At 43.2% G+C, this 14,179-nt stretch overlaps 1 protein-coding gene across 3 annotated transcripts in view; it reads right to left on the bottom strand.

Annotated features, from left to right (window-relative positions):
* LOC138738975 (lysosome membrane protein 2-like) overlaps window positions 1-13,708 on the bottom strand; it is a 120,893-nt gene extending 107,185 nt beyond the window's left edge. For all 3 annotated transcript variants that reach the window (XM_069890253.1, XM_069890254.1, XM_069890255.1), the window contains exon 1: window positions 13,424-13,708. In XM_069890253.1, coding sequence (XP_069746354.1) covers window positions 13,424-13,546 — 123 coding nt within the window. In that variant the 5' untranslated portion in view covers window positions 13,547-13,708. The remainder of the gene's footprint in view (window positions 1-13,423) is intronic.
* Window positions 13,709-14,179: the final 471 nt, after the last annotated feature.

Below are 14,179 nucleotides of genomic sequence, written 5' to 3'. Positions count from 1 at the left end.
GGATCATGACACCAACCTCCAAAAATTCTTCCAGCCCAGCCAAACTCCTTAACCTAAATGTGTATTTCGCACAACCCACCTTCCTATCCTTGGCTGCATCATGGAGAATGGAGTCATTGGCCTCGACCCCAAATGCATGCGCCCGCTTTTGGAACTCCCCCTCCCCCATAGATTCAAACCCCTGAAAAGGTGCCTGGGGTTCTTTTCCTACTCTGCCCAGTGGGTCCCTAATTATGCAGACAAGGCTCGCCCCTTCATTAAATCTGTCTCCTTTCCCCAGCACCAGAGGCCTGTGCAGCATTCACCCACTTAAAAGGCAGATATTGCCAAGGCTGCGATGCAGGCTGTGGATCAATCCATCCTGCTCCAGATGGAGAGCGATGCATCCAACTTCGCTCTGACCAGGCGGGCAAACCCCCCAAACTTTTGATACTCCTCTGTCAGCCCAAGGTGGTACAGCACTGGAGATATTACTGTTCGGGATAATGGAATATGGGGAGTCAAGCAAGTGCTAATTAGGAATGAATTATGATGGGGTAAAGGGATAATGGTATATGGGGAGTCAAGCAAGTGCTAATTGGGAATGAATTATGATGGGTTAAATAAGGGTGAAGTAAGAATGGAATGTGAGGAAAGGTTAATAGAATAGGGGTCTTATAGGAAGTAGATAGATTTAGCAAGTCCTGGGGGTTGATTAATGAATAAGAACAAAGTTTGCAGAAAGGCACATAAACTGATAAGAAGTTAGAAGACACGTAGGCAGAATTACCTAATGCTAAACCAATCCAGGAGGCAGAAGGATGTTAAGTGGGGAGGTACCTCTGTACTGGAATGGAATGTATAAAAAGTTGGGTAAGCCCCAGTATGTGTGTGTATTCCCAGGGTAAGGGGAAGCACCCAACTTTGCATTGTTGTAAAATAAATGTCCTTTGTTCTCAATTTTTGTCTCGAGTGAAATCTGTGAAGGCACCTCTGCTTCTCACAACTTGGAGACTCGTCCGGGATCGCACTTCCTCCACTGACAGAGCGCCTGATGATGGGGGTAGGTGCACCCTGGCTGATTCAGCTGGACTCCCGGACGACGGGTAGCTGGTCAGTGGACGAAGCGAGTGATATCCGAGAAGAGGCATTGAGAAGAAATGACGGGAGGACGTTAAGGAAGCGTGCTAGGAATAGCTACTGGATTCCAATAAGAGGAATTTTATTTTCCTGCCAATATTGGAGGATGAAGTTGCAAGGGAAAATGTCCTAAAGAAGGATGGGAGGATAAAATATTGAAACAGTCCGTTAGGTCTAATGTTATCTAATTGGGATGCGGGGAAAACCTGTGAGAAGGATAAGCAGACCACGGTCAAGTATCGTTGTCAGGAATGGGTTAAGAATCCGATAAAAGGGAGTTTGGTATATTGGCCAAAGTTCGGATCCAACGAGGACTGGACGTGTCAGGCATTGAACATCTGGTTCTACCAAAATCAAGGAGACAATACCGAGAGTAGGGAATATGCAGCCTGTTGGCTTAGTGGATCGTCTAATCAGATGATTTTGGATGAGAAGAAACTTACAAACAAGAAGGATGAGGAACCTTCTGCCCCCGAAATAAAGGGTTGGGATGTGTTACATTCCCTTCCTCCACCTTATGTTTCCCCTGTGCCGGCTCCCATTCCCTCCCTCTCCCCTATGCTTTACCCTTCTTTACCTTCCCCACCTCCTCCACAGTTAAAGAAAGAAGGAGAAAGTAGGAGTGGTATGAGGACTCGCTCACAGAGTGCAAGATTACTGCCTCAATCGACTCGAGAGGGAGGAGACTTTGATTGTGAAGGTCATTCAGAAGAACAGTGTGAGGCCCTTCGGGAGGAAGGGGCTGGACTCTTTGATTCATCTCCCAGAAGGCAGGAATCTAACCATCACAGAGGAGGAGATAAGCCAGAAACTAACTGGATGAGACCTTTACGGGAGGTTCCGTTGGGAGGGGATGGAGGGGGTCTCGGATTTGTAAACATGCCTTTGACTAGTACTGAGGTGCGTAATTTTAAAAAGGAAATGACCTCTCTGGTAGAAGAACCTCAGGGATGTGCAGAACAATTAGATCAATTTTTGGGGCTTAATATATATACCTGGGATGAATTAATGTCTATCTTTAAGGCTCTATTTACTTTGGATGAGCGTGGAATGACCCCTGAGGGTCTTCTATCAGGGAGGTAATTTCCTTCTTAAAATTGCTCACCTCCGTACTAGTCAGAGGCACATTTACGAACCCGAGACCCTCCACATTCACTCCCAAGGGAACCTCTCGTAAAGGGCTCATCCAGTTAATTTCTGGCTTATCTTCTCCTCTATGATGTTTAGGTTCCTGCCCTCCGGGAGACAAATCAAAGGGTTTTGCCTTTCCCTCCCGGAGGGTCTCACACTGTTCTGAATGACCCTCATAATCAAAGTCTCCTCCCTCTCGTGTCAATTGAGGCAGTAATCTTGTACTCTGTGAGCGGGTCATCATACCACCCCTACTTTCTTTTTCTTTCTCTAACTGTGGAGGAGGAGGGGAAGGTAAAGAAGGGTAAAGCGTAGGTGAGAGGGGGAAGATAGGAGCCGGCACAGGGAGAATATAAGGTGGAGGAAGGGAATGTAACACATCCCATCCTTGTATTTCAGGGGCAGAAGGTTCCTCATCCTTCTTGTTCTTACATTCCTTTTCACTCAAAATCATTTGATCAAACGATCCACTGAGCCAACAGGCTGCATATTCTCTGCTCTCGGTATTACCTCCTTGATTTTGGTAGAGCCAGATGTTCAATGCCTGACACATCCAGTCCTCGTCGGATCCGAACTTTGGCCAATATACCAAACTCCCTTTTATCGGATTCTTAACCCATTCCTGATAGCAATACCTGACCATGGTCTGTTTATCTTTCCCACGGGTTTTCCCCGCACCCCAATCAGATAACATTAATCCTAACAGATTAATGTTTAGGTATCTGATCTTCCCATCCTTCTTCAGGACTATTTCCCTTTGTTAGGAATTAAAGTACCTTTAAAGAAATTGCTCGAGACAAAAATTGAGAACAAAGAACATTTATTACTACAACAATGCAAAGTTGGGTGCTTCCCCTTACCCTGGGAATACACACACATACTGGGGCTCACCCAACTTTTATACAGTCAATTTCAGTATCAGAATGCCCTCCCCCTTACATTCTTCTGCCCCCTGGATGGGTTTGGCATAGGTAATTCTTCCTGCCTACGTGCAGTTTCAGTACACTTGGAGGACCAGGGGGTATCCTGTGGGTGTCCCATCATGTCATTGTCCTTATTCACACCTTCCTGATTCTCTGGGCTACAGTCTCTTGATATGCAGAGTTGACTCATTCTATCTAGGGTTGGCTAATTTCATATGTATAAATCTGTGTATGGTTAGCTAATTAGAAATGTATGACTTGGTACTTCTGTCCAGGGCTAGGAGACCCTTATCTGATCCAGACTACCTCAACTTCCTACATTCTATTGTACCTTACCATTCCTTATCTTAGTCCTATGGTCTTGTCACAAAGGATAGAAGATTCTTATGTTAATCGTGCTGACTCTGCTTTCCTGCATCCTAAGCCCCAAACTTATCCTATTTGAACTGGTTTCAGCCATTTTACTGATGAACTTTAGTTTCTTCCATGTTCATAATTTTAGGTCAATTTTCCCATCTCTCACAATCCTCACTTTTCTTTTAGATCAGTAATACTGATCTTTCACCATGATCAGTGTTACTGATCTTTGGTTACTAGTGTCAGTGTGACTGATCCCCCCCCCCCCCTCCCTCTCCTCACTTTTCTTTTAGATCAGTAACACTGATCTTTCAAGTGTAAGGTGTAGTTTTACCCAGCTGGTCAATAACCGAATTGTAATGTCTGTGTAAAGTCTTTAGGTAGGGGAGCACCATGAAGGTCAGGGGAGTGAGTCCAGCTGCTTATTAGGGTTTGGAGTATCAGGCTCCAGTTCTCAGTAAAGAGTCTAGTCCATCCCATACGTTGAAATATTGAAGCAGTGTCTTTGAAGCACACGACCTTTGTAAGTGTTGTCCCGACGAAGTCTGTGAGAGGCGCTGCCTTCAGCAGCGAACAAGTAGCAGTCTATGAGAAGCGCTGCCTTCAGCAGCGAACGAGTAGCAGTCTATGAGAAGCGCTGCCTTCAGCAGCGAACGAGTAGCAGTCTATGAGAAGCGCTGCCTTCAGCAGCGAACGAGTAGCAGTCTATGAGAAGCGCTGCCTTCAGCAGCGAACGAGTAGCAGTAGTCAGGCGGTTCCGTTTGATTGTGGCTCGTATCTGATGTCCTCTTCAGCCCCGAACCCTAGGGCCACCGATCTCCGAAGGCTGTTTGGAGCCTGATATTAAAGTGTCAAGCAGCTCACGTTGTTGGAAACTGGTGCTCCCTTTCATGGGGTGATGAAAAGTGACCAAGCTGGGGGGGGATTGTTTCTTGTGATTTAACTGTGTGTTGCAGCTTGTCTGCTAACATTAGCATATGTATCATTGAACTTGTGAGTTGCAGCCTGTCTGTGTACATTAGCATATGTATTAACTCTCTCTCTCTGTTACATGTACAATCCTGACTACCATTCTGTCTGTCTTTGTCCCACCATGTCCTTTGTGCTATCGCTTCAAAACTCCTGTCTTTAATACCTGTGTAGGCTATGATACAAATTAGATGTACTCCACTAAAGCTGTTTAATTCCCCTGGTCCGTATTGGGATCCCTTATATCCCATTATGACTATACATTAAATCTATGCCCTGTCTACATTCTAAAGGAGCTGAATTGTAACCTCTGCTGCCCCTATTCCAGGGGGGGCTTAAAACATTAACGAACAATATTCCAAAGAAATTAGTAAACAACAATGAAGAATACATGTAAGCTCATTAAAATACAATAAGAACTGAATAAAACACAAAAAAATGTAAAGCTCATTGAAAACTGCAATAAAATGCAAGAAGAACTGAATAAAACCACAATAAATGTAAAGCTCATTGAAAACTGCAATAAAATGTAATAAGAACTGAATAAAACACAATAAATGTAAAGCTCATTGAAAACTGCAATAAAATACACAAAAACTGAATAAAACCCATTGAAAGCAGCAATAAAATATAACAATATCTGAATAAACAACAATAAATGTAAAGCTCATTGAAAACAGCAATAAAATACACAAAAACTGAATAAACCACGATAAATGTAAAGCTCATTGAAAACAGCAATAAAATACACAAAACTGAATAAACCACGATAAATGTAAAGCTCATTGAAAACAGCAATAAAATACACAAAACTGAATAAACCATTAAAAAAAACGAATAAAATTGTAACATTATGGCACTTTGTCATTAATTCTTTGAATGTGGGTCCAGCCTTTCTCTCTTGTTCTTACTGCGGTGTCTGTAATTAAAAGTACACAGAAGGGACCATCCCAGGCAGGTTTTAGTTGATCCTCTTGCCATGCTTTTACATTTAACCAATCACTAGATTTTAATAAAATGAATAACAATCTGACTTTCCTTTGTGTTAGTGTAAAAATTGTAAAATGAAACACAAACCATATTTGCATGGGTTTTGAATATGTTAGACCTTATTAAAATGCAGTTGGAGCTGCTTGTCTGTATGGGGCACAACCCTCCAATTTGTTAGAGTGAGTACATAACAGACATTGCAGCACAAGAGCCCCTGCAAGAGAACTTGAAACATATTCAACCTTTAGTTCTGCCTTAAGTAAAATGCCTTGTGCCACAGCTCACAGGAGCTGGCCTTATTTAAAACAGTCTGTAAAACAGGCACCAAAAAAAAGTTAAAAGATGTTCTTATGAGGATTGCACACACAATAATTTAAGTACAGGCTAGTTTCTATAATATTCCACTTAAAAGTTCTGCTGCATGAATCCTGGAGCTTGTGGAGTCATTAGTGAATCAAGAAATATTGGTGCCATGCCAATCTCATTCTAACATGCCAATTTCTCCAGTCCTTAAGTCAAGATGTACTGAATAGCATCTGGTACAAGATCTGTGAGTTCTTAATGATATTATTATTCTTATGCACCCAATTGTTCTGAACTATGCCACCAATTTAAATCATATTCCACCTATTGCAGTACTCACACAGCACCATAGACCAGTTCGCAGGTTTATTTCTCCATTAAGCTGAATCCAGTTGCGCAGGGTTTACCTCCGTGATTATTTACAATGTAACTTCCGCACTACCGGATTTAAATATAAACCTGATGAATGGGGGAAAGTTATCATGAATTAAATAACAGCGGCAATACAGAGAAATTGTGCTGAGGCATTAATTTCACTCCAGAGGAAAATGCACCAGAGAAATGAATGATTAAACTTATAGGAATCCCCATAGGAATCCCCAGAGGTATCTTTATTCTCCAGAGGTGGGTGATCTTTAAACTCACGGACCTTGACTGCTGAATGTGTAGAAGAAATGTATTAAATGTGTTGATAGGGCTCCATACCTCTAACTGCAAGACAAGAGCCTGAAGCCTCAATTTCAAGTGCCACAGTGCACTTAAAGGGACATGCACACTCCCCCTTCAACTGGCTGATCCAGCCACTTTACACATCAGATCCTTTCTTTATCTCACATACACTTAAAGTTAAGATGTATAGAACTCACCCTATTTGCGCAAACATTTCTCCCTGCAAATGTTATAACATCACTCAACTCTCAGGTACTCCCTGTGCAAAATCACATTTAAATACAATTTATTTCATAAATTGGAATTAACTGGTAGTTAAATTCGCTAATTCTACAGTATTGAAAAATGATCCTTTATGACATTTAAATTTTAGCATGAATTTTAATCAGTATTGGTCAGTGACTGAAGTGGGAAGTCGTGATTTATGAAATTATCTCTGGTCTCTACTCTCCCACTCCCTGCACTTCTCCCAACATTCAGGAGCTGGCACACAGTCCCTGCCTTTTTTCATGTTACTCATCTACTATTCCTTTAACTGCTTGCATCAAAATGTTAGCCTTTGCTTTCTGCTTATCCTCAGATGTCTGGACAAATGCTTTTTGTGTGATCTGTAGAAGCTGGGTTATTCCCTGCTCATGCCAATTTTCTGTCTTTTGTAATTTTCTCTTAATGTCTGGGGCTGAGTTGGTAACAAAACCTGTTAGTACCAATTGTTCCCCTGCTGGGGATTCTATGTCGAGACCCCCATATTGTATATATATATGGTCCCAAAAATTGGTCTAACTGTTCGGCACATCCCTGGGGATCTTCTATCAGGGAGGTCAGTTCTTTCTTAAAGTTACACACTTCAGTACTGGTCAGGGGCACATTTACGAAACCGAGACCCTCTCCCATGGGAACTTCCCGCAGTGGTCTCATCCAATTGGTTTCTGGCTTATTAGGTCTGGGTTCCTGCTCCCTGGGAAATGAATCAAAGGGTTCTGCCCTTTCTTCCTGAAGAGTCTCACGCTGTTCTGAATTAAAGTTACCTCTCTCTCCTGCCAACAGAGGTGGTAATCGAGTGCTTTGTGAGCAAGTTATCATACCACTCCTGCTCTCTTCTCTCTTCTCTAGTGGTGGGGGAGGTGGGGAAGGTGCAGAAGGGTAGGTCATAGGAGGGGAAGGAAAGATAGGAGCCGGCATAGGAGGAACATAGGGTGCAGGGAGGGAATGTAACACATCCCAACCCTGTGATTCAGGGACAAGAGGTTCCTCCTCTCTCTTATCCCTGGATTCTTTCTCATTCAAAACCAGCTGTTCAATGGATCCCTTGAGCCAGCAGGCTGCATATTCCCTGCTCTCAACATTGTCTGGCTGGTTTTGATAGAGCCATAAGTTCAAAGCTTCACACATCCATTCATCCTCGGATCCGAATTTTGGCCAGTACACGGAGCTCCCTTTAACCGGGTATCCCACCCATTCATTACAACAATACCTGACCGTCGTCAGTTTGTCTTTACCGCGGGTCTTTCCTGTGCCCCACTCAGATAACATCATCCCAAGCGGGCTGTACGTAGCTATCTGGTGGTCACGTCCTGTGTCAGGACTCTCATCTCTACTGCCCGCTATTCCCATACTTAGGAACAAGTAAAATACTCTTACCGAGTTCTGGCAGTACTGCTCTAGCGCGCGTCCTTCCGCCGTTTGTTCTCAATGCCTCTTCTCGGATATCACTCGCTTCTTCCACTGACCAGCCACCCGTCGCCCGTGAGTCCAGCTGAATCAGCCGGGGTGCACCTACTCTCGTCGTCGGGGTACTCTGTCAGTGGAGGGAGTGTGATCCCGGACGAGCCCCCATTTGTTAGGAATTAAAGTACCTTTAAAGAAATTGCTCGAGACAAAAATTGAGAACAAAGAACATTTATTACTACAACAATGCAAAGTTGGGTGCTTCCCCTTACCCTGGGAATACACACACATACTGGGGCTCACCCAACTTTTATACAGTCAATTTCAGTATCAGAATGCCCTCCCCCTTACATTCTTCTGCCCCCTGGATGGGTTTGGCATAGGTAATTCTTCCTGCCTACGTGCAGTTTCAGTACACTTGGAGGACCAGGGGGTATCCTGTGGGTGTCCCATCATGTCATTGTCCTTATTCACACCTTCCTGATTCTCTGGGCTACAGTCTCTTGATATGCAGAGTTGACTCATTCTATCTAGGGTTGGCTAATTTCATATGTATAAATCTGTGTATGGTTAGCTAATTAGAAATGTATGACTTGGTACTTCTGTCCAGGGCTAGGAGACCCTTATCTGATCCAGACTACCTCAACTTCCTACATTCTATTGTACCTTACCATTCCTTATCTTAGTCCTATGGTCTTGTCACAAAGGATAGAAGATTCTTATGTTAATCGTGCTGACTCTGCTTTCCTGCATCCTAAGCCCCAAACTTATCCTATTTGAACTGGTTTCAGCCATTTTACTGATGAACTTTAGTTTCTTCCATGTTCATAATTTTAGGTCAATTTTCCCATCTCTCACACCTTGTTACTTACTCCTCCCATACTAGCAGGTAAATAAATTCCTCTTACTGGAATCCAGTAGCTATTCCCAGCGCGCTTCCTTAACGTTCTCCCGTCGTTTGTTCTCAATGCCTCTTCATCCACTGACCAGTCACCCGTCATCCGGGAGTCCAGCTGAATCAGCCGGGGTGCACCTACCCTCGTCGTCGGGCACTCTGTCAGTGGAGGGAGTGCGATCCCGGATGATCCCCCATTTGTGAGAAACAGAAGTACCTTCACAGATTTCGCTCGAGACAAAAATTGAGAACAAAGAATATTTATTGTACAACAGTGCAAAGTTGGGTGCTTCCCCTTGCCATGGGAATACACACACATGCTGGGGCTCAACCAACTTTTATACAGTTCATTTCAGCGTAGAGGTACCTTCCCCCCCCCACCCCCTAACATTCTTCTGCCTCCTGGATTGGTTTGGCATTTGGTAATTCTGTCTGCCTACATGCAGTTTCTGTAAACTTGAAAGACCATGGGGCCTGTTTGGGTCCCATCATGTCATTGTCCTTATTCATGAATCTGTCTTTGTCCTTATTCACACATCTCAACCCCCAGGACTTACTAATTCTATATGCAGAACTTGCTAATTCTTTCTATCACTATAAGACCCTTATTCTATTATACGCGTAACCTTTCCTCACACTCTTATCGGAATTCATCCCTACTCAGCACTTACTTAACTTCCTCTAATCTAGTCTAGTATTCCTTATTTCATTCATACTAGATTTACTTCCTATATTCTATTATCTCTCATAGGATGGACTCATGTGCAACGCATTAAGCGCGCTAATCCACAGACTAAAGACGTTAATAATATCCCATCCACCTGGCATGCAGTTTCGCATCCTTCTGGTCTGAAAGTCACACTCCGCCGACAAAAATTGTTGTCATGTTATTTTTTATTATTTGCGGTATTGTTTTCCTGCTGGTTCCCAATTTTTGGGAAACCACCCAATTGTACACAATGTATTAAGTCCTCCTGGAATAGGGGCAGCATAGGTAATAGTTACTTTGAAGAATGGACAAGTTTACCTTTAGAATGCAAACAGGGCACAGGTATAGAGTGTATTCATAGTGGGGTATCTTATTTATTATAGTTTAATTTAGGATCCCAACATGGACCAGGGAAGCAGAACTGTCCTAGGGGAGTGGCTTGTGTTAGCATCCCGGCCTCTACGGGTATTAAAAAGACAAGTGCCAAAAATATGGTACAAAGAAGATGGTGGGAGAATTATAAGCAAAATATTAGTCAGGGCTATAACTGGAGTAGGAATAAAGGGGATATATATGCTAATGCTCGCAGGCAAGCTGCTACTCACCGGTTAGGTGACAATAAGTGGGTAGATTTAAGTCAACGAACAGCTGACATGCTGGGGTTGAAGAATTGTTGGATTTGCAGAGGACCAACTAAAGATGGTGCCTGTCCCTGGCAAGGTGAGCCTTTGGATATATGGGAACTTCTACGCTTTAATGCTGCAACGAATAAAATTGAACGCCCCACCCCCCCCCCCCCCCCCCACCAACTTGGCATCTTGTAAATCATCCATTGGGTGACAAATGCATTCAGAAGGCTAAAGGCCGTCACTATAAGGGGGATTCCAGTTGTAAACGGCTTAAGCTGCTCAAGAATACTACAGTTGTTTGGCATCCCACAACCCCTACCTGATATTTCTCTATGGAAAAAGATTCGGATTGTGTGCTTAATGAGAGTATCAATGACACCAGTGACATATGGAACTGTTCAGTTAAAAATCCTTACTGGGGCATCCCCTCGCTTTGGCAGATCTGGAACCAGACTATCCCACATGGATATGCACCAGAGGGTTTATATTGGATTTGTGTGAATATGGCTTATACCTTTTTGGAACCTGATTGGAGCGGCACTTGTTGTATTGGAATCATTCAACCTCGATTTGTCTTACTGCCTTTGCATGCCGACCACCACCTTTCCACCAAGCTATATATGCGCCTAATCCCACAATCTCCTCAGAATACTCGCCCAAAGAGAGAACTTAAAATTGGAAATTGGGGTGAAGACTGGCCCCCTGAATGTATTATTTCATATTATGGCCCTGCTACTTGGGCTCAGGATGGATCATGGGGATATCGAACCCCCATTTATATACTAAATCGTTTGATCAGACTCCAGGCAATTTTGGAAATTATCACCAATCAGACAGCGACGGCCTTAGATTTATTGGCTGATGAGCAGCCACAGATACGTGCTACAGCTTATCAAAATCGCCTGGCCCTCGATTACTTGTTCGCTGTTGAGGGCGGCATCTGTGGAAAATTGAACCTTACCAATTGTTGCTTGAAGATTGATGACAATGGCCAGGTGGTAAAATTATTTCTTCAGGAATTTGAAAACTTTCCCATGTCTCGGTCCAGATTTGGCATCCTTGGTCCGGTATATGGTGGACTAAAATTTTTACTGGCGACTGGAGCTGGATACATACGGCCCTTATAGCGGCTGGGCTTTTTATTCTAGCTCTTATAATAATTCCCTGCTTAATGCCTTGTGTGCAGTGTTTAATTCAATGGGCCCTTCACTAGGTCACTGCAACCCAAATGATGTATGCTTCCCAAACTCCGTTTGATGATGCTGAGGCTGCAGTTCACTTACTCACTTGCTGGGAAAAAGACCAAGCTTAAAAGAATACTGCCCAAATGAGGGTTTACTAAGCGTAGCTAAGGAAAAAGGGTGGATTGTAAGGGATAATGGAATATGGGGAGTCAAGCAAGTGCTAATTAGGAATGAATTATGATGGGGTGAAGGGATAATGGAATATGGGGAGTCAAACAAGTGCTAATTGGGAATGAATTATGATGGGTTAAATAAAAGGGTTAAGTAAGAATGGAATGTGAGGAATTAATAATTTGAGGAATGTGAGGAAGGGTTAAGCAAGTATAATAGAATAGGTCTTACAGCAAGTAGATAGATTTAGCAAGTCCTGGGGGTTGATTAATGAATAAGAACAAAGACATGACACTTCCTGGCAAGTTTGCAGAAAGGCACATCACATAAACTGATAAGAAGTTAGAAGACACATAGGCAGAATTACCTAATGCTAAACCAATCCAGGAGGCAGAAGAACGTTAAGGGGGAGGTACCTCTGTACTGAAATGGAATGTATAAAAAGTTGGGTAAGCCCCAGTATGTATGTGTATTCCCAGGGTAAGGGGAAGCACCCAACTTTGCATTGTAGTAAAATAAATGTTCTTTGTTCTCAATTTTTGTTTCGAGTGAAATCTGTGAAGGCACCTCTGCTTCTCATGTTACCTCACCGGCCAATGATTAATCTTGCTGACTGACCATCAGGTAGTTGCTTACATGTTCAACAACCAGCAGTGAGGTAAAATCAAAAATGATAAGATATTGGGGTGGAGAATTTAATTTTCCACCTACAATTACGATATCTTGTACTGGCCCGGAAAACTCAATGACCCCCCAGATGCCCCATCCCGCAGAACATGTGCCAGCACATAAATAGATTGATTGAAACCCTCCACAACGATCTTTGCCACCCCAGGGTCAGCAGATTCTTACACTTTATCAAAGCCCACAATCTGCCTTACTCCATTGAGGAGATCAGGACTATGACCAGAAGCTGCCAGGTCAATGCAGAGTGCAAACTGCACTTCTATCGACCAGACAGGGAGCATCTGATAAAGGCCACCTGCCCTTTGAACGCCTGAACATTGATTTCAAAGGACTCATCTCCTTCTCTGACCGCAACGTGTACTTCCTCAACATCATTGATGAGTACTCATATTTCCCACTTGCCGTTCCCTGATCGGACATGACAGCAGCCACAGTCATCAAGGCCCTACACAATCTCTTCACCCTGTTTGGTTTCCCCTGCTATATCCATAATGACCGGGGGTCCTCCTTTCTAAAGCTAGGGAATTCTGTACACAGTGTCAGTACCTGCTGGCCAGAGGCATCGCCACGAGCAGGACTACCATTTGCTAATTCAGCTGGCAGCTCGTTCCACACTCCCACCACTCTCTGCGTGACAGAGTTCCCCCGAATGTTCCCTTTAAATTTTTTGCCCTTCACCCTTAACCCATGTCCTCTAGTTTTTATCTTGCCCAACCTCAGTGGAAAAAATCTGCTTGCAATTACTCTATCAAAACTCCTCATAATTTTGTGCTCCTCTATCAAATCTCCTCTCATTCTTCTACGCTTTAGGGAATAAACCTTTCCCTGTAACTCAATTCCTCAAGTCCCAGCAACATCCTTGTAAATCTTCTTGGCACCCTTTCAATCTGATATTTTTCCAAAGCTGTGCACAATACTCCAAATATGACCTCAACAATGTATTATACAACTTCACTATAACATCCCAACTCCTGTATTTTGATTTATGAATTTACAAACATTATTCTGAATTTTCTTACCTCTTTAATCTGGTCTTCTACTATCTTCTTGAAAACATCATTAACAGTCAATACCACAAATGTAATGATGCATACCGAAGCAAACACACTAATCAGAGCAATTTTTTTTTGTAAATGAGTCATAATTTCCAAAAATGATCAAAATAAAATCAGGACCACAGGTTACTTCAGCTGACTAACTGATTGGGTGTGTGAAGCTCACCCACTTCTCTATGGAAATGAATCCACAAGGTCTTTGGGATCTGCTCCACATGGAATCCTGCTGGCTTCTCCGATGCTCTGGGCTGACCAAGGTCCAGTCACAGGCAAATCATTTCAGAACCAAAGGTCAATGTACATGGAAACACACAAAAGTTCAAACCTCCCAATGACTTAACTGTTTACAAACTATGAGAGACGTCCAGCTTCCTATGAACCCAGAAATGTGGAGCAGGATGAGGCCATTTGGCCCTGTTCATACATTCTCCTTGAATTCATCAATCATGTAACCTTCAGTGTTATTTTAATTTCTTTGATACATTTAACGTCATGGTATCAATTCTTCTCTGCAGTGGAGAATTCCACAGATTCATCATTCTGTCCACCACTCTACAACTGGACCCTTCATTTCCCCGATCAGTGTGGATCAGCAACATCACCTCCTCCTCACTGATGATCAACCCACAGGCACCCCCAGCTAAGTGCTTCATCTCTGACTCGACTCCCTGTACACTCATTAGCATTCAAAGGGAACAATATCTAGGCAATGAGAGTAGA

This window comes from Narcine bancroftii, chromosome 7, assembly GCF_036971445.1.
Source record: "Narcine bancroftii isolate sNarBan1 chromosome 7, sNarBan1.hap1, whole genome shotgun sequence".
Taxonomy (NCBI): domain Eukaryota; kingdom Metazoa; phylum Chordata; class Chondrichthyes; order Torpediniformes; family Narcinidae; genus Narcine; species Narcine bancroftii.
Note: the sequence above shows the minus strand (reverse complement) of the source record. Positions and strands in the feature narration are given on the sequence as shown.